Consider the following 24,454-nt stretch of genomic DNA (forward strand, 5'->3'; position numbering starts at 1 on the left):
CCAGTCATAAGTGGCTTTTTCTCCCTTTCTAATTGTGTATTCACCATAATGACATGTATTCCTTATTGGTATCTAGATCTACAGAATTTAATCGTTGTTTTCTGCTATGACTCTATCCCAAATGAAGTGCATACAAGGAAAAGCCTTGTATAATCTAAAAATTGAGGTGTCAGAGCTTTATACATTGGTGAATCAAATAAATAAAAATTATATGCATTTATATAATTTTCAATTACTAGTAAATATAGTTGGTTTTCTCTACATTAAAAAAAAGCCAAGTCACAACTTCAGAGTCTCAAAAATTGATTATTGTCCTAGTATCAACCTGTGTTTATGATCAAAGCTTATTATAATTTAAACTCACAGTGTCAAACGTTATTTGTTTATTCACAGGACTCTTTTCTCTAAGCCTGTGAAAACACACTTGGTGTATGATGAAATGTATGTTTGTTAACATAACCTACCTTCCAAGTTCTGAAGCACAGTCTTGAAGAGTCTGCTTATCCTTAAGGCACTGTTTCAGAAATGCTTGAAACTCTTCATTGGCCTTTGTGATTTGTTCCTGAATGCTACTGACAATTTGTTTAGACAAATGTGCGTACAATGTTTGTCCTTCTTGAGTCACCGCATCAAGTTTGCTCTGCCCATCACTGACTGAGTCCAAAATGTTCTGTTTCGGGAAATAAAGGTAATAGGTGCATGGGACTATGCATTACAATTGTGAGCTGAAATAGTAGAGCAGGAGAAGAAAAACAGAGTCCAAAGGGAAAAAGCTTAACAAGGCTGGAGTAAAAATGATGCATACAATTGGATACAACCAAGGCTCCTCATTGAGAATGGTGTCAGCCAGCCACTGGAACCACTGAGGACTTAGTGTAAACAAGGTTGAGCTGGAACCGAGGATGTTCTCACCAAGGTCTTGTTCTCAAGTCTCTCCCCATTCTCACTGTACCAACATGGTCTAGGTTCCACTATCTCCCAGGGTTCATGTCAGATCCTCTACCTGGTTAGCTGCTTCCAGCCCCCTCCCCTGATCCATCCTGCATACAAAATCCTCAGGTCCTTTCTTTTCTTGGTCTGCATCTCTTTCTTGGAAAATCTATGCTTGGGCAGGGCTTCAACAAAGCAAAAGAATTCCAGAGTCCAGGGCTGGCCCTGCCTCTCCCCAGAGCTCTAGAGTGGCATCTCAACCGTTACTCAGACATTTCTTTGTGGAGTCTGTTACATCTCAAGCTTAAAAGACAATTCTACATTTGAATTCTCCACACCTCCTGCAAAACCAGCTTCCTTTACTATAACAATCTTTCTATCGTAACTTCTAATCTAATGAATTATCAACATTATTTTAATTCCCCATTAGTCACAAAATCCTCATGGTTCTCATTAGTTTTTAAAATGATTTCTTTTGGCCAGGTATGGTGGCTCATGCCTGTAACCAGCACTTTGGGGGACCGAAGCAGGTGGATCACCTGAGGTCAGGAGTTTGAGACTAGCCTGGCTTACATGGTGAAACATCGTCTCTACTAAAAATACAAAAATTAGCTGGGCATGCTGGCATACACCTGTAATCCCAGTTACTTGGGAGACTGAGGCAGGAGAATCACTTGAACTCAGGAGGAGGAGGTTGCAGTGAACTGAAATCGTGTCATTGCACTCCAGCCTGGGTGACAGAGTGAGAATCCATCTCGGAAAAAAAAAAAGATTTCTTTTCATAATACTTAACACAGTGCTTTACTCAGATTAGCCACTTGACAAGCTTGGCCAAAACCTAACTTGAGCCTATTCTTCTGCAAATCATTTCTTAACTGTACTTCACCACAGCCTTCTCCTTCCTGAGCTCATACATTTTCAGTCAGTAAAACCTATAAAACCTGTAATATCTATTATTTTAATTTGAATATATCCTATCTCTAAATATAGACAATAATGTACTAAAAAACACAAACCATTTCTTCTTCTTTTTAAAACTCCTCCACAACAGTCATATAACATAGATATAATTATTATACTCTTATTGTTATAAAAATTAAAACTAAGTTTACTTTAGAATGAACTCCAAAGAATTGTCAACAGGCTAAAAAGAGAGAGGAAAGGGATCTGGAAATTGTGTAGCCCCAACTTATTTCTCAATATACTTATCATGTTATCTATTTCCTTCCGACTCAATCAGCCAAATTCTGTTAGGGACGAGGAGAAGATTGGCTCAGATAAGATTTGGGAAATGAGATAACTTAGGTCTGCCTGCAGGCACTTGAGTACATTTTGGGGAAGAAGAAAAAGGATGTCAGCTTTTATACCTGAAGGTCATGGAGCTTTGCTTCTAGAACTTTGCTGTCACCAGTGCGATCTGATGATTCTTTTGCTGATGACTTTGCTCCCAAAAACCATTCTTGGAATTCCTGCATAGACTCTTTTGAAATTAAAAAAAAAAAAAAAAAAAATCAGGAGTAAATCCAAAACATTGAATGGGCTCCCAGCATTACCACAATGAATTATTTCTGACCTTTAGCTCATTTCCTCCTGCCTTACAAAATATTCCAGAAAGAAAATAATAAAGTAATACAGTATGATCTATGAATGTTCATGGTAGAACTGAGAAGTTATCTCAGAGGAAAGACTAAAAAGAAATGTATATTCCTAGAATGTCTAATATCCTGTTGTGTTTTTTCTTTTGGTCAAGAAAAATAATTAATTGCCTGAATATGTAAAAGTGCAAGGAGAGAAATGCTCCAGGGACATTAAAGCCATTTTGATGGCAAAGGGAGGAACCACCTTCTCTTTTGGGGAGTCATGATAGATCCATGTCAGGCACAGCTGTGTGGAAAGCAGAGGCAGGGCCACAGGACAGGCAATTTCCTGTCCCCTATTGCTGCCCCTGTTTCATGGCTTCTTCCAACATCCAAGTTTATTGTGTCACTTCATCATAGCATAAAAAATTTCAATAGTTGTTTGGACAGTGGCTGCTGGCCACTTGAACAGTGGAAGTAATTTTCCACACACACGAGCTATATAGAGAAAATGCAGATGAAATTCAGAATCATCAAGTCAGTGGACTCTTGCTTTCTTGGGAAAAAGAGGAAAAAGAAAGAAAAAATTCTGCATAGTGTGAGAGCCTCCAGCACAGCACTTCTATTGCTTGAATCACAAAGCACAAATGAATTTGAAATAATACCCTTCTGGAAAGTTTCCTCAAACTTTTGCTGGCAGTTTCTAGGCAGCATTTGGTTTGGATTCTTTCTCGGAAACAAACTTCTCACGCTAAGGCCCCTCAGAACTCACCACTGAAGTGCTTTTCCAGAGATTCCTGCAGGCTGGCCTGGGTTTTGGAGCACAACTGGCTCACGGCTTCATGTTTCTTTATCAGACCAGTCATTGCACAGCCCAGGCTCTCTAACTCAGCTGAGTGGTACTTGCGGCACAAGCTATTGAGATTTTCTTGGGTGGAGTTGATATTGCTTTGTTGACTTTGAAGTTCTTTTTGTATATCCTACAGAATAAAAGTAGATTATGAAGGATATTCATAACTTGAGAGAAATACTCCATTTATTTACTTCACTATGGTACTTTTTTACAATCTGAAATTGATATTGTTGAATCCACTCCGTGGTGTATACATTTTGGTGCAAGTTTTTGAGTACTTGTACTAGATCTGTATTGATTCTTTCAGAATTTTGCCAAGTTCTCCGTGGGAACAAACAGCTGTTGGGAAGTACTTAGGAGATAAGGTGTAATCTAGCATTTCAAGCAAACTGAATAGGTCCTTATAGATTCCACTCTATGATCTTGGGTTTAATCAGTTGATTAGAGACCATCACAGTTCACATTCTTCAATGAGACACTTGAACTTTGTTTCAGAGTCACATGCTTACCAAAAGCACCAGTAGTTAATTTAAAAAAAACAAAAACAAAAAAACCCTCAGTTTCTAGTACAGTAAGGAAATATGCTAAAAGAGAACAAATGCATCTGTTGAAAAGTCAACTTAATGCATGTCCTCTACAGATAGCTGATTAGGAATGTTATCTATTGATATGGATAGAAAACATGAAAATGGGCCAGGAGGTGGCTCATACCCATAATCCCAAAACTTTGGGAGGCTGAGGCCGGTGGATCACTTGAGGTCAGGAGTTCAAGACCAGCCTGGCCAACATGATGAAACCCCATCTCTACTAACAATACAAACCTTAGCTGGGCATGGTGGTGGGTGCCTGTAATCCCAGCTACTGAGGAGGCTGTGGTAGGAGAATCACTTGAACCTGGGAGGGGAGGTTGCAGTGAGCCCAGATTGTGCCACTGCACTCCAGCCTGAGTGACAGAGCGAGACTCCATCTCAAAAAATAAAAATAAAAAAATAGAAAACATGGAAATGTAATGTTTCCTCAACTTCTTTTTCAAAAAATATACATTCTCTCGATGAAAGCAGTCATAGTGGCCAATAAATATAATTAAGTGACGAAAAACTATCAGATACTCAAGTCTGAAAATTTGCGGAAGTCAAATAGTTCTTCCACAGGCTCCACCCTTTTATATAAAAAAAAAAAACTTTAAACAAGCGTAGACTATGAGCAGGTGCTACAGCAACACATGCTTTCTATTTTCAAGGTATTCATTTTTGATTTCTGAACACCTGCATTCAGTTCTTCATTGCTTACTTTGCTGTGGTCAATGTCATAAATAAGTTGGTCTGCTGTTTCATATGGGTAACTGAGAGCAGAGGTTATATTTTTTATTATAGTCACCACAAAACAAGAGAACTACTATCACCATTCGAAGGGAAGCACTTAATGATAGCTTATTACCTACCTTGACTTTTTTCAATCCTTCACAAGTGTCAGTTTGGGCACAGTTCATCAACGATTCTTCCACTTTTGCGAGCCATGTTGTTATGTCATTAATAAACTTCTCCACCTGTGTACTTTGAGCAGTGAAATCCTTCAGGGTTCCTTTTGCTACTTCAGTTATTTCTTTGGCATGCTCCAGTTTCTGTCTTAAGTGTGCTTCTATAAACTAAATAACCAAACAAGATTTCATCAAGATCTCCACTCATTCAGTAGAAATTCTGTTCATGTAATTGTTCAAAGCCACACAAGCCTCATCATGGAAGCCAGCTCCAATGCTAACATGCCTTTACAAGAAGGAAAATCAGTGGACACAGTTGCCAAACATATGAAGTGACAGGCAAATAGAAAGAGGAAGGATTGTGTTAACACTGGATGGGAGAGTGGCAGCTCTAACTGAGGTTCCAGGGAAGATGTGAGAGGGCATTCTGAAAGCAGAGCTAGACCTACTGAAAATTCCCAGGTGGTGACCAAAAATCTGCTCTTGATTCTCCCTGGAAACACCCGTAGTCTGCTCAGATGTAACACTGTCTGGGGCAAACACCACTGTAGGAGTTTATCATAAAACAATTTTATTTTTGTCTCCACTGTTGCTTTAAAATATTCAATGGGGCTAGTTCTTCTCTTTTCCCTGGATGATATAGCTCAGGAGGGTCGACTTCTATGGCCCCCTAGTTAGTCAAAGGACATACAGTCACTATACATTGAAAAACAGTCTCAATTCCACAATTCAAACATCCTGGCCTATTTGGTAATGAAAACTTTGAACTTAAATTGAAGGCTTTTATTCTTACCCGCACTTCAGATCTGCTGGGAGCAGGAGGCCCATAGTGTGGAAGGGAGTAAATATTTCTTTCTCTTCCTTCGTTTTATTTCTATTCTGCCACCCTGTGTAAGGCGTCTTTCTCCTGTAGGCTTGGACTGGCAGGAGGCAGGTGAGGGGTTCTGACTCACTGGATGGGCATCTGTGCCCTCTAGGCCAGACAAGGTTTAGCATTCATTCCTCCTCCCATAGGCCTTGGTCTGTGGGTTTTTCTGACTTTTCTCATGCTTGCACTTCCCACTGAAGTTCCCTAAACGCGACAGTGCACTGTTCTTTGGCTACTTTCTCATTCCTCAGCCTGTAGGCCTTTCTTTAACTTCTCATTGCTAAGGTCTGTTTATCCCCCAGATAGCCTTCTTAGACGACCTATAATATCTTCACATCCATGGTGTCTTCCTTTCTTTTCCTCTCCTGGTTCACATTTGGGCCAGAGGTCACACTCTAGCATTCACCTCCAACTAACCTTCAGGAGCAGGTCTCCCCAAGCCATCATTTATCCTTTGGCAAATATAGCAGCAGTTAGCCAGCCTGTCTGTCACTTTTAGGATTCTTGGGGGGATAGAAATCAGACTCCCGTGCCTGCCAAATACAGGGGACAAATATCCCATTCTCCAGGTGGCACTGCTGGAGGTAAGGTAAGCCACCCCCTCACACTTTCTTGAGTATACATGGGGTGTGTGTATGTGCACACTTGTGTGTGTGTGAGAGAGAGACACAGAGAGAGAGAAAGAAAAGGAGAGAGAGATAAAGGAAGAAAGAGAAGACTAGAGTACATCAATAACTCTCTCTGAAGATCCTGCCTCAACTCTGCAAAAGTCCAACTGTGAACCATTGATATCCCCAACACAGGTGGCATGCATAAGGACTCTTTATCTTTTTTACATATGAATAGCACCTCCTTTGTGTCTCCTTACTTCACATGAAACTTCTAGCATTCCTGTGCATGTATATATATCATCCCCAATGGTACTGATGAACAAGGAGTCTCAGGTCAGAGCAAAAGCATAACTGATGAACTAGATTGATTGCTTGACCCAAAGCAGCAAATCAAAGACAAAGGCACAAGAAGAAGAAAGGAAATGTAGAGAGAACTGACAAAAGCAGTAACACATCCAGAAGCTAAAGGGATGCAGCAGAATCCTGAGTCTGGAGCCAGTGGAGCTGGCAGCCCAAAGAGACCCACCATGCTGGATGCTTCCAGGGCTTGGGCCCTGAAATAGCCCAGGTGTCCTGACCAGTGCTGATCTACCCCGGCCTGCTTTGTGGATTTGTGCCATCTGAAGGGCCATGAAGGGAGGTTTACAGTGGTGATCCCTCTAAACTCAGTTATTGAATAACAGCATTAGGAAAATATAAGAATATCAACATTCATAAGAGAGCTTTCTAGGCTGGGCGTGGTGGCTCACACCTATAATCCCAGCACTTTGGGAGGCCAAGGCAGGCAGATTGCATGAGTTCAGGAGTATGAGACCAGCCTCGGCAACATGGTGAAATCTCCTGTCTATAAAAAATTTAAAATATTAGCCTTCCATGATGGCGCATGCCTGTAGTCTCAGCTACTAGGGAGGCTGTGGTGAGAGGATTGCTTGAACTTGGGAGGCAGAGGTTGCAGTGAGCTGAAATTGCACCGCTGTACTCCAGCCTGGATGACAGAGTGAGACCCTGTCTCAAAAAACAACCAACCAACCAACATCAAAAACACCAAAAAAAGGGGGGGTTCTGTTCCTGTCTAGACATGAAATGGTCCATGAGGCAACCTGGCTGATAATGCTTCTGAAATTCAATAGGAAAAAAAAGAACTACCCTTATTATAATATTCAAGTTAGAAATATGCTATTAATACTGGCCCAAAGAATGTGAAAATATATTAATATTTTGACCCCCATGTCTGATATGATCCACTTGTTTCCTTGGAATTAGGGTGATGATGATAACATCGAGGACATATAAAGGAGATATATATATATATATATATATCATATATAGATGATATATATCTACACACACACACACACACACAGAGACAGAAAGTCTAGTATATGGTAGTTATTACAAAACGGATGAAAGTCTAGCAGTTATTACAAAATGCTTACCTGAAGGTCTGGTGGTGTTTCTAGATTTTTAGTTAATTCTTTCAGATCATTAACTTTGGAATGCAGTTCTTCCAATCTCAATGCTTTGTTTCTAACTTCAGACTGCCAAAAGGGAAGAAGCATAACTAATGAAAAACACTGACATGCTATATTTGGCATTTAATAATTTCAAGAAGAGCTAAGTTTGTCAAAATACCCCAACTTTAAGCCAGTGTAAAACATAAAATCTGTTTCATTTTTCTGAGGGCTGTCATGATGTAGAAACGTGGAAAATGTTACAATTAGCTTCCGCTGGGAATGTGAAGGAGTGTGCAGAACTTTCTCTCCACTCCTTTTTATTAGGAAAAAAAGAGCTGGAAAAAAATTAAACACTGATCCAAAGTCTTGAGTCAGCGGGGATTTTCAATAAACTAAGTGTCGTTTATTCATTAACTTTAATATTACTAGTTACTATGGCAGCATGAAACTCTTGAAGAAGCATTTCAAAGCAAGTATTGAAGTGCCTAACAAGGAGTGCCTAGTTATTGTAGGCTATGTGTAATATGAACAAAACATTTTAAATAAAAATTTAGAGGATATTAAAGGAGAAACAGATTCATTAAGAAATCGATATATAATATTTTGCCTTTTTTTGTACCAACAGTAACATAAAGAAGAGGAAAGAATGATCAAAGAATTATGAAACAAATGAGAGGCTTGTAAACTTCATTAGTTATTTGAGACCACAAAGGAGCATTTAATAAACTATTCCTCTCGAAAATGGTATTTTGGTGCTTTGTGGACACTAGCAAACCTACTGATGCCTTCAACTCAGAAGGGAATTTCCTTAATGGAAGACATGATGAGCTGTCAGGCCCTCTGGCTTTCTCCAGAAGCTGGCCAGGCAACTGAGGAATCTCCCTCCTTATCTACACCCACTACACTGCAGCGGGAACAGCCCTGTGGGCACTGGGCTGAATCCGATTCACTGATTTTATTAGCTAGTGTGTCACATGGACAGTGGGTAACATAAATAACCCATCTTTGTGACTAACTGAACCTGGTCATATCTAACGTGGCTCAGAAGCATATTGAATCATTGGATTTCTGAGGTCAATAGTAGTTGATTACTTTAACAACTCCCTCTCAACCTCCCACAAAAAGCCCTCATTTGTAGCATTTACCACCATGGTAAGCTACAACATGACGTCACAGCACGCGGAGTGGAAGACATACACAGCAGTACATTGTTCTAAAATATTTCAACCATGATACCATAGATGTCAATAACTCAAAGACCTAGGTTAACAGTAGTGATGTGTAGAAGAATAATGGAAAGTGTTATGTTTTTGTTTTTTGTCATTACCTTTGTATTCAATGGAACTTATTTATTTGTAAATTTATTTACAGTTTGATTTTTAATAATGGTTGTTTTTAACACTGGCTCACAAAATTTCTGAACATTTAACAATTGACTTTTGCCACCTGGTATAAGCTGGATCCAGTGCAGGCCACTCTGGAGCTGTAATGTTAATTTAGCACCAGAGATAACAGCTGAGGACACTGCGGTATCCATCACCTCTGCCTGTATTTTTAGTCTGAATAATTTCTTCTCCTTCTGATTGCCCTCAGAGATTGGAATTAGATAACAAAACATTGAGAATGTTCTTTGGATCAAAGACAAATAAGTTAAGTAATACAATTCATTCATGTATATTTCTCTGGACCAAAGTCACTATCTCCTCACTCTATTTCTCTTTACCCTACTCCACTTTTATCATAGCCCAATTACTACTTGATATTTTATATATAATATATACTGTAATATAAATAATGTAAATTCTATGAGGGTAGGACTTTCTATTTTTCTATTATATTTTCAATGTCTAAAACAGCCCCTGACATATCTTAGGTGCTCATTAAGAATTTGAAGAATGATTAACAAATGATTGCAAGAAATAGGAATAAAGTTTAAAGTGAACTGGTGACTAGAACTTTAAAAGTCAGGGACCCTTGTGGAAGCCTGTGACCCTCCAATCTCTGATTTTCTTCCATTTTTGGAAAGGAAGTGGAAGAACCCACTACCTGGCATAATAAGAGCACATGGTAAGGACTCAGTGAGCAGTTCGGGATTTATTTGAATACGGAAAAATAAGTACTAAATATTACTAAATTACAAACACTTGCAATTTGGTTTTTAAGTAGAAAGATGCCATATTCTCCGATGAATGGGAACAATTATAGATTTTATAGACTTTTGCTTTTCTACTAATGCTTTAAAGAGCCCTAAATAAGCATAGATAAAAATACAAAGAAAAATCCTTTTATTCATAACCTATTCAAATTAAATAGCAAAGATAGGTAAGAGTTATCTAATGCTCTTCCATGCCTCTTAAAAAGAAGAATAAGGTCCGGAGCAGTGGCTCACACCTGTAATCGCAGCAGTTTGGGAGGCTGAGGTGGGCAGATTACCTGAGATCAGGAGTTCAAGACCAGCCTGGCCAATATGGTGAAATCCTATCTCTACTAAAAATGCAAAAATTAGCCAAGCGTGGTGGCGCACGCCTGTAATTCCAGCTACTCGTGAGGCTGAGGCAGGAGAATCGCTTGAACCTGGGAGGCGGACGTTGCAGAGCCAAGATCTGGAGCACCACTGCACTCCAGTCTGGGCGACAGAGCCAAACTTTGCCTCAAATAATAATAATAATAAATAAATAAATAAATAAATAAATAAATAAATAAATAAATAAATAAAAGTTAAAAGAAGAATAAACTTTAAAGACTTTTTTTCTTTGTTTTCATATTCTAGTCAACAATATGCCACCAGTTTCCATATGTCAACACAGTCAATTTACCTCAAATTCTTTCAGCAGTTCTTCAGCTCTGAGGCGGTTATCCAGGTTGCTGATGTTTTCTGCCATCTGTGGAACAGAGTTGTTTGACCATCCCTCAATCTCATCTCTACTTGAGAGTACATCATCCCAAATGGACAGGCTTACTCTCAGCCTATCCATGTTTTCTTCAAGTTTCTCTGCTACCTAGGAGAGAAACAGAAGCCATGGCATTCATAGTCAGAGGCGTAAGATGATCATCCCCCAGCAAAGTACCAATGCTTCTTTTATCAGAAAAGTATCTGACTGACAAACACAGTTTCACAAAAATTATTGTAATCTAATAAGTGCACCTGACTCATGTAAATGCTAACCAATACATAGATTGCTTCTGTCATTGGGAGAGGTGTATGAATTCCTGAGACATTGCATTTTCATTTATAAATTGGGATACTAACAACAACAGGTCCATTGGAATCTACTGTAACTCACTATAAGGTTGAATTCTACAGGACAAAGGTCCATCAAGAACAGTGTTGTATTTATTTTTGAAAGTAATAACAATGTTATTTTATTTATAACAATGTTTATTTGTAATGTGGAGGTATAATTAGCATTAATTAGATTCAAACATATTTATAACATAATGCATATGAAAGCAACCAATTTTGCATATTAAAATAAAATAGTATTGCTTATCACTCTTCGTATAATGATAGGCACTAAAATCCCAAAGGTTATAAATAAAAAAAAAAAATAGCATGCTAAAAAAAGAAAAGAATGTTCCTTTTTTTTTTTTTTTTTGAGATGGAGTCTCACTCTGTTTCCCAGGCTGGAGTACAGTGGTGCGATCTCAGCTCACTGCAACCTCCGCCTCCTGGGTTCCAGGGATTCTCCCACCTCAGCCTCCAGAGTAACTAGGATTACAGGCGCTTGCCACCACGCCCGGCTGATTTTTTGTATTTTTAGTAGAGATGGCGTTTCACCATGTTAGCCAGACTGGTCTCGAACTCCTGACCTGAAGTGATCCGCCCACCTCGGCCTCCCAAAGTGCTGGCATTAAAGGCGTGAGCCACCGCGCCCAGCCAAATAATGTTCTTTTAAAAGTGGAAGCATATATATAGGGTTTTCTGCTGCCCCCAAATTATTTTATTATATTACACAAATATCAAAGTCTAACTGGTAAATTTAGCTTAAGTAGGGGAACCACAGTACTTCTGAAACTAGATTTTGATAGGAGGTCAACAGAATCACTGAATTTTTCAGCTGAAAGGTAATGTAAAATATTTATGGATTGATATATAGAGTTCCAGGAAAATCAAGTGACTTGTTCTGTGGTCACATAACTGGTAAGTGACACAACAAGAACTAAAACCCAAAGATGTAAATTACAAATGCAATGTTTTCCAATGCAAAATTATAGCCTTATTACTTTAAATTATTATATATTATGGTTTAATATCCTATAGAATATTTATAAATTCTTCTTTTTTATCTATAATTTCACAGTTTGGGACAGAAAAACATTCAGAGTTATAATTTGTTATGACTGAGGTTATCAAGTGAAATTCCCAAGAGTCTGATGATAAGTTTTACAAAACAGATACATTTTTTACTATTTCTAAACTTTATGTGAGCACTGTTTTTCTTCAGACTATGATTTCGCATTTAGTACTAAATGTTAAAAGTGAAATTCAGCTGGGCGCAATGGCTCACGCCTGTAATCCTAGCACTTTGGGAGGCCAAGGCGGGCAGATCACCTAAGGTCAGAAGTTGGAGACCAGCCTGGTCAACATGGAGAAACCCTGTCTCAAAATACAAAATTAGCTGGGCATGGTGGCTTGCACCGGTAATCCCAGCTACTCAGGGGGTTGAGGCAGGAGAATTGCTTGAACCTGGGAGGCAGAGGTTGCAGTAAGCTGAGATTGCACCATTGCACTCCAGCCTGGGCAACAAGAGTGAAACTCCATCTCAAAAAAAAAAGGTGAAATTCACATCCTTGAATAACCCTTTGCCCAAAAATTTGATTGGGAAATGTAATTATTTAAACGATTTGCAGACTCCCAGGTGATTATCTTACATCCAGCCATTTGTCCACGGTGCTCTCCATGTCTGTTTTCACCAAGCTGAAATCACTACTGTGAATTTTTTTCAGTTCAGATAACAAGTGTTTTCCTTTGCTGGTAAAGTTATCCAAGTCTTTCTGTTTGTAATTCATTTTGTTCTTGGCAGTTTCATGCTGTGGATAAATGATTCCTTAATTAATAAAATAGTCAGTGATAAGTCATGAGTTTAAAACCATTTGCCTCTAAGAAATTTAATTCATAATTGACCCTATGCAGAAATTATTGATATTAAGTAACTATACGAATATATATAACACCATTTTCTTGAGTTGCTAGAATCCTAGAATGTCAGTGTTCCTAGGGGGAAAAAAGTTGAGCTTGTTAGCATGAATTATCCACATCTAAGTATACAGATAAGAATTGTGCAGATAACTGCTTTATGAGTAAAAACCAGATCTACTAAAGCAGAATACCAACATAAACACATTTTGAATTTTACCTTGGAAAAAGCCCATTTAAGATCTTCTTGATCTTTAATGGTAGTTCTGGTTACAATCACACTGCTGGCATTTTCTAAGACTTTGGATACAGCTGACTTCAGGTTCTGATATTCTCTCATTAAGTCAATAAGTCCACAGCATTGACCCTGACTGTAATGATTAAAGAAAATATATTATTTGGTGTCATGTATCAGGAAAGGGGAGAGTTCCCTACAATTGGACTTGATGTTTCACTACATAAAGGTATTAATACTCATAGATTCTGGAACCAAGAGAAAAGCATATTTCTACATACTGATCTCAAACTAGTGCTGCTGGTTAATCCTACTTACTCCAGTGTCCAAAATATTCTCTGTGAATGAGGGATGCACACAACCATTGAAATAAAATCTATGAACTCAAAGACAAAGAAGCAATATATGTTCTTGCCAACTCAAACTTACATAGATGAGTCACCCAAATGTTTTGTTTTTTTTTTTAATTGTCTTTTTCCATGTTGTGTTAATTATTTCATAACGGCATATGTTGCAGGAAATAAAACAACAATAAAACAAAACATAGCCCAAAACTAACAAATAAAAAGATTACTCAGTAATTAATGTATATATCAGATTTTCTCTTCCATCTCAATGTAATAAATTCTCATTGGATATGACTACCCTGAAAACTGTCAAAATGAGAAGATAGCTGCTGTTCATAAAAATAAGGTGGTCTACAACCATATCACCTCAAATGCACCTGATCTCATTTGATCTTGTGAAGGTAAACAGGGTTCAGCCTGGTTAGTACTTGGATGGGAGACCTTCTGGGAATATTGGAAGCTGTAGGCTTTTTTTTTAAACACACACACACACACACACACACACACACACACACACAAAATGGCTGGGTGCCACGGATTCATGCCTGTAATCCTAGCACTTTGCTAGGCCAAGGCAGGCTGATCACTCGAGGCCAGGCGTTCGAGACCAGCCTGGCCAACAGGGCAAAACATCGTCTCTACTAAAAATGCAAAAATCAGCCTGGCTTGGTGGCGCACGCCTGTAATCCCAGCTACTTAGGAGGCTGAGGCATGAGAAAGGCTTGAACTCGGGTGGTAGAGGTTGCAGTGAGCCAAGATCACACCACTGTGCTCCAGCCTGGGCTATAGAGGGAGACTGTTTCATAAAAGAAACAATAACAAAAGAATAAAATGCCGTTGAGCAAGCAAGTTTACATCTAGAGATTTTTCCAAAGAAATAAAATTATGCGCACTAAGATTTAGGTAAAGTGATATTCTTTACACCATTATTTGTAATAGGAGAAAATATGGAAATAACCAAAATGTTAAAAACAGGTCAATAATTAAATAAATCCTGATACATTCTTGTAATAAGACACTGTGCAACCTCTAAGAAATCACAATGTAGGATAATGTTTAATAATACGGAATAAAGTTTGCACAACATGATTCAATTTAAAATGCCTGCGTTAATAGTCTACGTTATATAATGTGCTCCAAATTTTGTTTAAAAGGCCTTTGTACATGATGTAAAGTATATGTTGAGGGTCATTTTTTTAAATGCATATGAATGTCCAATTGTTCCAGTACCATTTATTGAAAAGATAATTCTTTCTCCACCAAACTTTCTTCACACCTTTGTCAAAACAATTGACTGTATATGTCTGGGTCTATTTCTGGACTGTGTTCCACTAGTTTATATGTTTATCCTTCAGCCTGTACCACACTGAAACCAGCTAGTATAAGTCCTCCAATCCTTTTTCATTTGTTATTTATTTATTTACTTAACTTACTTAATTATTTTAGGTATCAGAGCTGCCAGCAAAGTCCTCCAATTCTTTTTGAAAATTGTACTGGCTATTCTAGTAGATGTTGTGTTTTCACGTATACATTTTTAAATCATCTTGTCAATTTCTACAAAACTTCTGTGGGCATTTTGATTGGGATTGTATTGATGTAAAAAAGACCTCAATAACAAAAAAATCACCCAAATCAGCCAACTTGAATATTTAAAAAGATAAACAGATTGCAAATAACATATCAAAATATGCTCAACATCAGTCATCAGGGATATACAAATTAAAAACAAAATGTGCCAATTCTGGACACAATGCCTATGAGTTAGTCCTGCTCCACAGTGAGGAGTTAAAGACACACACACACACAGAGATGGCTCTACACATCTAGTAGAATGTCAAACAAGCAAATAAACAAAAACATCACAATACCAAGTGTTGGAAATTACGTGGAGCAACTGGAAATCTTACACATGACTGGTGTGAGTGCAAAATGGTGCAACTACTTTGAAAAATAATTTGGCAGGTTCTTATGAAGTTAAACATATATGTTGCTATACAATCCAGAGTCTCACTTTTAGATTATTTACCCAAATGAAATAAAAACTTACATACATGCAAAAATTTGAATGTGAATGTTTATAAACACTTTATCTATAATCATCCAAACTGGAAAGAACCCAATTGTCCATCACCTGGTAATTGAATAAACTGTAGTAAACCCATTCAGTGGAATATTCAGCTATAAAAAAAAGAATGAACTTTTGACACACACAATGACATATGTTGTGCTAAATAAAAGAAGCCAGATTAAATAAAAGAAGCCAGGTCACACTCTATGTGATTTTGTTTATAAATGATTCTAAAAAAAGACAAAACTATAGATGTGGAAAACTGATCCCTGGTTGCCAGGGTTGCTAAGGGCAAAGGGAAGAGATAAGGCCATTTTTTAGGTGGTAGAACTTTCATTGTGAAGTTTAACAGTTACACAACTGTGTAAGTTTGTCAAAACTGATAGCATTGCATATGAAAAAAAGTAAATTTAAATATGTTTAAATTATACCTCAATTACAAGCAACTACAACAAAACAAAAAAATATATAAAATTAAAAGTTAAGGCTGTCATGGTAGCACTTCGTAACTGTTGACAACTCCTGCTTTAAAAATTGAATCCCACATGTAATTTTTTTTATTTTTTTTTTGAGGAGTCTCACTCTGTCTTCCAGCCTGGAATGCTGTGATGCGATCTCAGCTCACTGCAACCTACACCTCTGGGGTTCAAGTGATTCTCCTGCCTCGGCCTCCCGAATAGCTGGCATTACAGGCACCCTCCACCATGCCCGGCTAATTTTTGTATTTTTAGTAGAGATGGGATTTCACTCTGTTGGCCAGGATGGTCTTGAACTCCTGACCTCAGGTGATTCGCCTGCCTTGGCCTCCCAAAGTGCCAGGATTATAGGCATGAGTCCCGTGCCTGGCCTATAATTGTTATCTCAAAGCAACATTCTCAATAAAGTTCTGTAGAAATAAGTAAATTTTCAATGTTATGAAAGTTACACAGAATACCTAAAATGGTAAAAGATATTTAACTACTGATTACATCAATGCAAAACAGGCAATGTCCCAATGTCACAAAATAAGTGGGAAGCTAAAAACAAGAACTGGGTGGGTTTTGACTTACTTTTCATGAATTAGTCTTTTGGTATCATCCCAGGTGACCACTAAGTGGTTTATCTCCCTGTCAACTTCAGGTGCAAAAGCTACATCTTTCTGGGCAATTTGCTTGGCTTTGTCTTTCAACCAACATAGTTCATGCTCGTGAGAATTCAATTCATCTTCTAGCTGATTAAACACTCTTAACCTGTGAATTAAAATGTTATTTTCCAATGAACTTACTAAAGGTAGTAAATGAATATTTCTTCTCCATAAATATATGATGAGAACATAAAGCACTCATTTAGACAGTAGAAAAACTTCTAACACAGAAATTAAATTGATGTTTATCAATGGATAAAGGTACTTTTAAAGTTAATTTTGCAAAATAACTCAGACTCTACCTCAGAAAACATTGAAAGTCATTCTTAATACTCACCATCAACCTTCTGTTAAGTTTGTATTTTCTTTGTACTTTGCTTTGATGGTATAAGATTTTCAAAACTAAGGCGGATCTCATAGGCTAACTAGGTAAATACTTATTGTAAAATCATTGGTAAGAAATGTTTCTGGGTCATGAGGTTCGATCCATGTAAATAATAATGTTTAAGGATTATAGTTGTTTCATTCAATATCAAATTAGCTTTACTGAGCTCTGATATATATATATATATACACATATAATTAAATTTAAATTACCTACCTTGTTGAAAAGATTAGTCTAAGGAAATGATCATTTTTGTCCCTAATCTATTAATATCAGAGCATTTATAAAAAAGTGGCCATATCACTAGCCACAGTGGCTCATGTTCATAATCTCAGCATTTTGGGATGCCAAGGTGGGAGAATTGCTTGAGACCAGGAATTCAAGACCAACCTGGGCAACACGGCAAGACCTTATTTCTACAAAAAAAAAAAATATATATATTTTTTAAATTTAGCTGGATGTGGTGGTACATGTGTATAGTATCAGCTATGTGGGAGGCTGAGGCTAGAGGATCACTTGAGTCCAAAAGTTTGAGGCCACAGTGAACTGTGACTGCACCACTGCACTCTAGCCTGGGTGACAGAGCACGACCCTGTTTCAAAGAAAAGAAAAGTGGCCATGTAGAGGCAGCTGTTGACTCTCCATTCTTACAGTTTGATATAGGTCTGCAGAGTTCACACAATGAGTTCGCATGTTTTATCCCATTTAATTCCCAAAAGATGGTGGCTGGGGCACGTGTTCCCATTATCCCCACCTTACAAGAAGAGAAGAGGTTTACCCAAGGTGGCATAGTGAAGCATTAGTATGACTGGAATTTAAATAAGTCCATTAATTCAATATAACATTTTCTGCACCCCATGTGTGACTTTGGTGAGTGCAGTGTTGTGGGTACTGATGTGGCTCTTTAGTCCAACCTGGGCTTTCTACTCTGGCAATTTTAGGATCTCCTGTCTGCTTGGCCTAAGAAGGCCATGCCACCCTGCAGCACCAATGATACTGCTGGCTTCCAGGGTGAGTGGACACTAGGCACCTTGTTCTCTTTTTATTCTGGAGGCTATTTTTTCTTCCCAAGTATTATTCCCTTTTGTAAATTTGTTAAACTAATGAGATAATTTATTGCTGATAAAGGGTATAATCTCAGGAGCCCAGTCCTAATATTGACTCCACTATCATTTGACTAAATCCTCAACTTAATGTTTGATTCTGGTTAAAAGGAAACAACCAGCAATGGTCTCATCAGGAACAACATACTCTTTATCAATCATGAATACCTTGGCATGAATACATTTCAGTTGTTTCTTTGCCCACTGGAAAAAAAAATGGAAGAGAAAGTGGCCCTGAAAACAGGAGTCAGAAGGTTCTATTAAGAAGAAAAAAAGATTGAAAAGAAGGCTACAGTTTTAAGAAAACAGTTACTTCTCAAATTTACTAAGGGAACTTATCTTTGACCCATTTGCTTCTCAAATGGACTCACCTGACAAAAGCTCAGCTTTGCTTACTTAAACCCACTCCTCTGCCTCTCCATACCTCTAAGCAAATAGTTAAATGTAGTTGTAGAGAGTGACTCTGCCAAGCTGATTGGTTTCACTTTAAATGAACACAGAGCTCAAATGACAGCTCATCACCTTCCTAAGCTCCCCTCTACAAGAGAACTGTTTCACACCATTTTCTCTCCTCCAACATCTCCCCTCTCCCTCTGAACTGATGAGCTTGCACCAGTCTCTACCAAGAGGCTCTCAGCCACCTGGGAGGAATTCCCTCATACTTTTTACCACCAAAACTACTAGGATCACTCCCTTTCTCTTCTGCCTTCATTCTTGTTATAGAAGATGAGTCCTTTCTCCCATCAGTAAAAAATTATTTAAAAATAGATAATAAGATCTATATATTCTTTGCTCATAAACAGACTTTAGGGAAATCCTTAAGAAATCCAAAGAAATTTTAGTACTTCTCAAGTGTCAAATTAGTCATTAATCTTATCTTCAAACTGGTTTAAAAAAAAAGAAGTTGCTAAATATGATACTGTAAACCAAAAAGTATCTGAGACAGGGTTAAAGACATGCCTGGAAGAAATAAATATGAAATCACAGAAACAGTCTGTGGTTTATACCTTTCTCCAAAGATGATTTTGAGGGCTTCAACACTTAAAGGGGAAAAATGGGCTGGAGGGGAAAGAGAGAGGATAAGGTTAATCCATGTGTTGCAAGAGAAAAGAAGCAGGCAGGGAATAGTCAATTATGAATTCATCTCGTGCTCAGTAAATCAGCACTTCACCTAAGATAAGGTGAGCATAGAGCAGCTACCTACGGAGATATTGAACCTTTTCTCTGTATCTATCTGTTTAGGAACAAAAGGAAAGCCTGCTTCTTGCATGACTCAGCTCTCAGCTTAATTTCTTTCTTTTGGCAGAGTGAATTTGGGTCCTGAGTTTTTATTTTCCTTTCACGGTACTAATAAAGTTTTGCAGAAAAGTTAATTCCAGAGCAAATACAAAAGAAAAGAGACAAGTGGCTGTGACAGTTTCCTTTACCTCTGCTGAAGAGCTTGGCGGGTAGGTTCTTTCAATCGTTCTTTGTCAGTCCTTTCTTCAATGTCCTCAATGCTTTTCAGAAGCTCCTCTTTCTGGTCTTGGAATGCTTTTTTCAACACTGCCAGGGCATCTGCCTCACTCTGCTTGGTTCCCAGAAGGTTCTGGATCCTCTCTACCTCTCCACAGAGCTGATCAGCCGTGGCTCTGCAGGAAGTCCTTTGCTCAGAGCTCCCACTTTTCAGATGGTATTGGGCTTTGGAAAGAACGCCATCGAGACTGACAGCAGCAGATTCTAATGCTTTAGCATCTTGAAGAGCATCATTGAGGTCCTTTTCTATCAAATCAGACTCGTTCTTATTCATACTGTTGGTTGCTTCCACCGTTTGCCTCAGCTGGTGGAGAATGCCGGACAGAGAGGCATGGCTCTGGAGGAATTCTGCCAAATGCGACAGGGCAAGCTGCCGCCTCTCCACAACCTGGCTGGCCTCCTCAAACAGCTGGAAGCAGTCCTCAGCCTTGCCCTGCAGGAGGTGGAGGTCCTCAGCATGGCCCAGAGAACCCAACTTTGCTAAGTGACCCTGCAGACTCTGCAATTCAACTTTTTTGCTCTCTACTTCTGCTGCGTGGTCCTGGAAGGGAAGAGAGAGTTATTGATTCGTCAGATACACTACAGTCTATGACAGAGGTATTCTACAGGGTTTGTGATGTGAAGATCTGTTTTAAGTGCCATGGATAGTGTAGTACTTAAAGATCATCTATAGTGAATCTTAGAAAATTCACAAAATTTTCTGTTTTGCTGATCCACATATTTCACATAAAACACAACTCTGTTTTGGTACTTTGTAATTAATTCTGTGAAAAAAATTTCTTTGTGGATAGAAATTGTTAGTTAAAAGAAATGAAAACATTGGAAGATTCTTAAAGATGCCTATATATATTTTACATTTTAATTTTAACATTTTAAAGATACATATAGGTATATATTTATACACAAATATTTGTATTTAGATATCCCATATTTTTAATATTTCAACTTTAAAAAATTTTAATTTTAAAAGATGCATGTATGTAAAAAATTTTTAATTTAAAAATTTAAAAGATGTCTATGTGTACACATAGACATCTTTAAAAATCTAAATGTTTAATTTTTTTAACTAAAAATTTCTGTTGACAAAATCCATGAAGACATCTTTTTCCATTAAATTAGTTTCAAATCAGAGTTTTATTTTATGCAAGACTTCTGTATAGGAAGTTTGACTAGCTCACAATAAATCATGTTTAAAATCTAGCAGAAAATTGGCAATATTCTCAGGGGTTTCCATTAAATAGAAATTATCACCTATCTTAATCTTGACAACAATGACTTTAAGATCCCCCTGATTGACTACTAAACTTCAGATAGCTTACTCTTGACTATAGATCCCGACCTTTTTTTTTTCTTAGAGCATTTACTTTAGAAAATTTGTAATTGTGAATTCACTCTCTGCCCCTTTGAGATGTAACTCTTCTTGAAGCTTTGGCCAGTTTTTCCACCTCTGGAATATTTTTCTGAAGGACGTGGGAGCCATCCCTCTGAAATGTAAACATCAGTGAAGATAGCTGGTCTCTCTCAGTCTCTTTGGAGGGTAGAGCCTAAATTCACTAAGCACCTTCCTCCAAGATGTAAAAACTACCTCCTGTCCTGAAGATAGAAGAAAGTTGCTTTTCCCTGACACAAAACCAAATAGTGAACCCAGCAAGGAGTGAACACTCAATAAATATGAAATATTCTATTGTTAAATGTTGCTATGTGCTTACTATGTAGCTTATCTCCATTGTTTCAATGCTTTATGATCAATATCTGAATTTTCGAATGTTTTCTGGTACTAGGATAGATATAATGTGTTGGGGACTCAGAAAATTATACCCTAAAATATGTCACTATGGACTTTAAACTGAGAGAACCTGAGGAGCAGCAAATTCAAAGAAGAGCTTTTCCTGATGCTCCTTTATCTGACTAAGGCAAGTTCCTCCAGAAGAAATATAATCATCAATCAGGGAAGAATAACTCACAGGAAAGTCACTTAAGGTCTGACATCTCACTCAGAGAGACTTTCAGCACAGGATGCCATCTGTAATTCTGAGGAATGCTACCTGAGAAACTTTTTCTGCATAATAAGACAGCCTTTGTTCATAGTGCATTTCCTCCCCTCACCCTCCCATAGCTTGTCCCTACTACCCTCCTGAAGCCCCAGCTCCTATTTCTTTCTGTATAAAAACTTTAGTCATCTAGTTATTCTTAGAGCCTCATATTTTGTGGGACTCCCATACAATATGCACATAATAAATGTGTTTGCCATTTCTCCTGTTAATTGGTCTATTGTCAGTTCGTTTCATAGATTCAAATTAACTGAACCTTCAGAGGGCAGAAGAAAGATCTTTTCACCCCTCCATATGCATAATTTATAAACAAGGGGAATAAGCTTTAAATCACTTTAGAGCTGAATAGTAATTCAGAAAAACTATATCCTTAAAGTATTTGAATTAAAGTGTTAGTTTTCAGTATTGAAATGAAACAAACTGGGAAGCTTAAAAATGGACATTCTTGTCACTTTATCCTAGAAATCATTTGCTCCACTATGAAGAGAAAGTTTCTTAAGATGGTTGCCAATTTTATCTGAAGTGGCTTTATCTGCTTAATTTGTCTGCATAATTCATTGCCTTAACTCATATGCTCAATATTAAAACATTTTCATATAAATAAAAAGTTAAATTCCTGCCATTAAAACTTTTTTTAAATGTTGCATCTCTTTTTAATTCGAGAACTCTCTTTTATGAAAAAATTCTTCTTCAATCTTAAAGAAAAAAAAACAGAAAACACTTTACCTTGTGCCGAGTAAGAGCTACTTGATGGTCCATTATGCTAATCTCAGAAGTAGTTTGTAATTCACTGAGAAACAGCTTAATCCAGACAGAAAAGGAAAGCAGCAGCTCATCAAATTGCTGGTGTTCAGCAACCACAGACTGAAGAAAATTAATCCTACGTAGACAAAATATTAAAGTTAAAATGTCCCATAAGTAAACAGAAAAGATTAATGATATATTTTGGGAATTAAGCTAACCCAAGGGCAAAAGCAATGTTGTCATACATGAACACTCTATACCTCTTGATATTTTTTACTTCCAAAACCCTGCTTTACTCACAATCTTCCCTGTCTCACTGAACAATTGCCACCATCCACCCTGACGGTCCTTTGAGGCACTCTTCATCTTTTCCTTTCTTTACGAGCACATCTAATCTATGGATATTGTCTCAATATAACATGTGTTCCAAAACTGAATAAAATTCCTATAATTCTGATGCCTTAGTATATGTTATCAGTAATAATTATCATTATGTTAAATTGCTGTGTGCCACGGAAGTAACCAATTTTTTTAATCAATTGTGTCTTTAACCATGGCTGGCCTAAGATTTTTGTCATCCATAGACAATTATTGTTTTACTTTTATTCTTCTCAAAAAGTGGTTTATAGTCAGCTGCAGTTCAAAATTTGCTTTTCTTTAAGGACATTCATGGAAAGGACTCTTACAAGTATTCTAAAATACAGATTTCTGATAGCTTTAGCGACTATACTACTGGACTAAGAAAAAACTTCCACGGCTGGGTGCAGTGGCTCATGCCTGTAATCCCAACAATTTGGGGGGCCAAGGCAGGTGGATCACTTGAGGTCAGGAGTTTGAGACCAGCCTGGCCAACACAGCAAAACTCCATTTCTACTAAAAATACAAAAATTAGCCAGGTGTGCTGGTACACACCCATAATCCCAGCTATTTAGGAGACTGAGGCATGAGAATCGCTTGAACCCAGGAGGCAGAGGGTGCAGTGAGCTGAGATCGCACCACTGTACTCCAGCCTGGGTAAGACAGTGAGACTCTATCTCAAAAGAAAAAACTTCCAGGACTCTAATTAAAAAGCGGATACATTCAACAGATTTGCTAACTCAACATTAAGCAGAACAAGAGTTAATTACATGGGACTGAACTAATAGAGGCCTGAAATACTTTTTTTTAGTGGCGTTTTGTTTGAAACATTGCTCATTCTTTTATGTTTTCTTTTCCAAAGTCAAGATAACTTTTTTTTCTTTGAATTGTCTATAGCTCACTACAAATTGGGCAAACTACACTTCCGTGAGCAAAATTTGTAGCATATTTTTTCTCTCTACTTGATTTCTCCAGATATTGGAAACTATTTGTGAGTATTTTTAATGTATGGTAATATAGTTATTTGTATAAGTTCAATAAGAATATGTTTTGTAATAGGACACAATTGGAAACATGGGTTATTTTACCAAGGCTTTGACTGGAACGGCATATTTTCAGATCTGATCAGACTGCTTTGAGGAATTGAGATTACTTTATAGAACGAATGAAAAGCCCTTTGGGAAGATTGGCTTTATACTTCTCTATGTGATGCCTTTATAAAGTTCCTGACCTGTGGTAAGTAAAGAATGTTACTTTCTGACAGGCCCAGGAATCTCAAGTTATATTGGGACCTTGAGAAGAAAGGAATTCACCCAATTCATACGGATTATCTGCAGGCACAGATAAACCTTTGGTTTGGTTAACCTTGAGAGACTTTTGAAAATCTAATCTGAGATTTCTCATGAAAAATGTACCAGCAAAGCCAATTTTTAAAAAGCCTGTATGGCCAATCACTAATCTTGCTGTACTTTATATGGATAATTAGGCCAAGTATAATAAGACTAAAATGTATCTTGCAAATAAATTGGTCCTACTATGATTTGCCTTTGGTAGAAATTGGCGGCTGGAGAGAGAAAAAATATGTTTTAAAAAAACTATAGTATGCATGTTACTAGATT

The 24,454-nt window shown here is 37.6% G+C and overlaps 1 protein-coding gene across 1 annotated transcript in view; it reads right to left on the minus strand.

The window, feature by feature from the left end:
- SYNE1 (spectrin repeat containing nuclear envelope protein 1) overlaps positions 1–24,454 on the minus strand; it is a 524,167-nt gene that overhangs the window by 279,505 nt on the left and 220,208 nt on the right. Inside the window, exons 38-48 of the mRNA XM_026454397.1 lie at positions 22,461–22,614; positions 19,596–20,224; positions 16,607–16,786; positions 13,128–13,278; positions 12,643–12,801; positions 10,587–10,769; positions 7,753–7,854; positions 4,802–5,005; positions 3,280–3,487; positions 2,298–2,410; positions 465–670 (exon numbers count right to left, since the gene is read on the minus strand). Of these exons, the coding sequence (XP_026310182.1) occupies positions 465–670; positions 2,298–2,410; positions 3,280–3,487; positions 4,802–5,005; positions 7,753–7,854; positions 10,587–10,769; positions 12,643–12,801; positions 13,128–13,278; positions 16,607–16,786; positions 19,596–20,224; positions 22,461–22,614 (2,289 nt within the window). The remainder of the gene's footprint in view (positions 1–464; positions 671–2,297; positions 2,411–3,279; positions 3,488–4,801; positions 5,006–7,752; positions 7,855–10,586; positions 10,770–12,642; positions 12,802–13,127; positions 13,279–16,606; positions 16,787–19,595; positions 20,225–22,460; positions 22,615–24,454) is intronic.

This window comes from Piliocolobus tephrosceles, chromosome 5 (assembly GCF_002776525.5).
Source record: "Piliocolobus tephrosceles isolate RC106 chromosome 5, ASM277652v3, whole genome shotgun sequence".
Lineage (NCBI taxonomy): Eukaryota > Metazoa > Chordata > Mammalia > Primates > Cercopithecidae > Piliocolobus > Piliocolobus tephrosceles.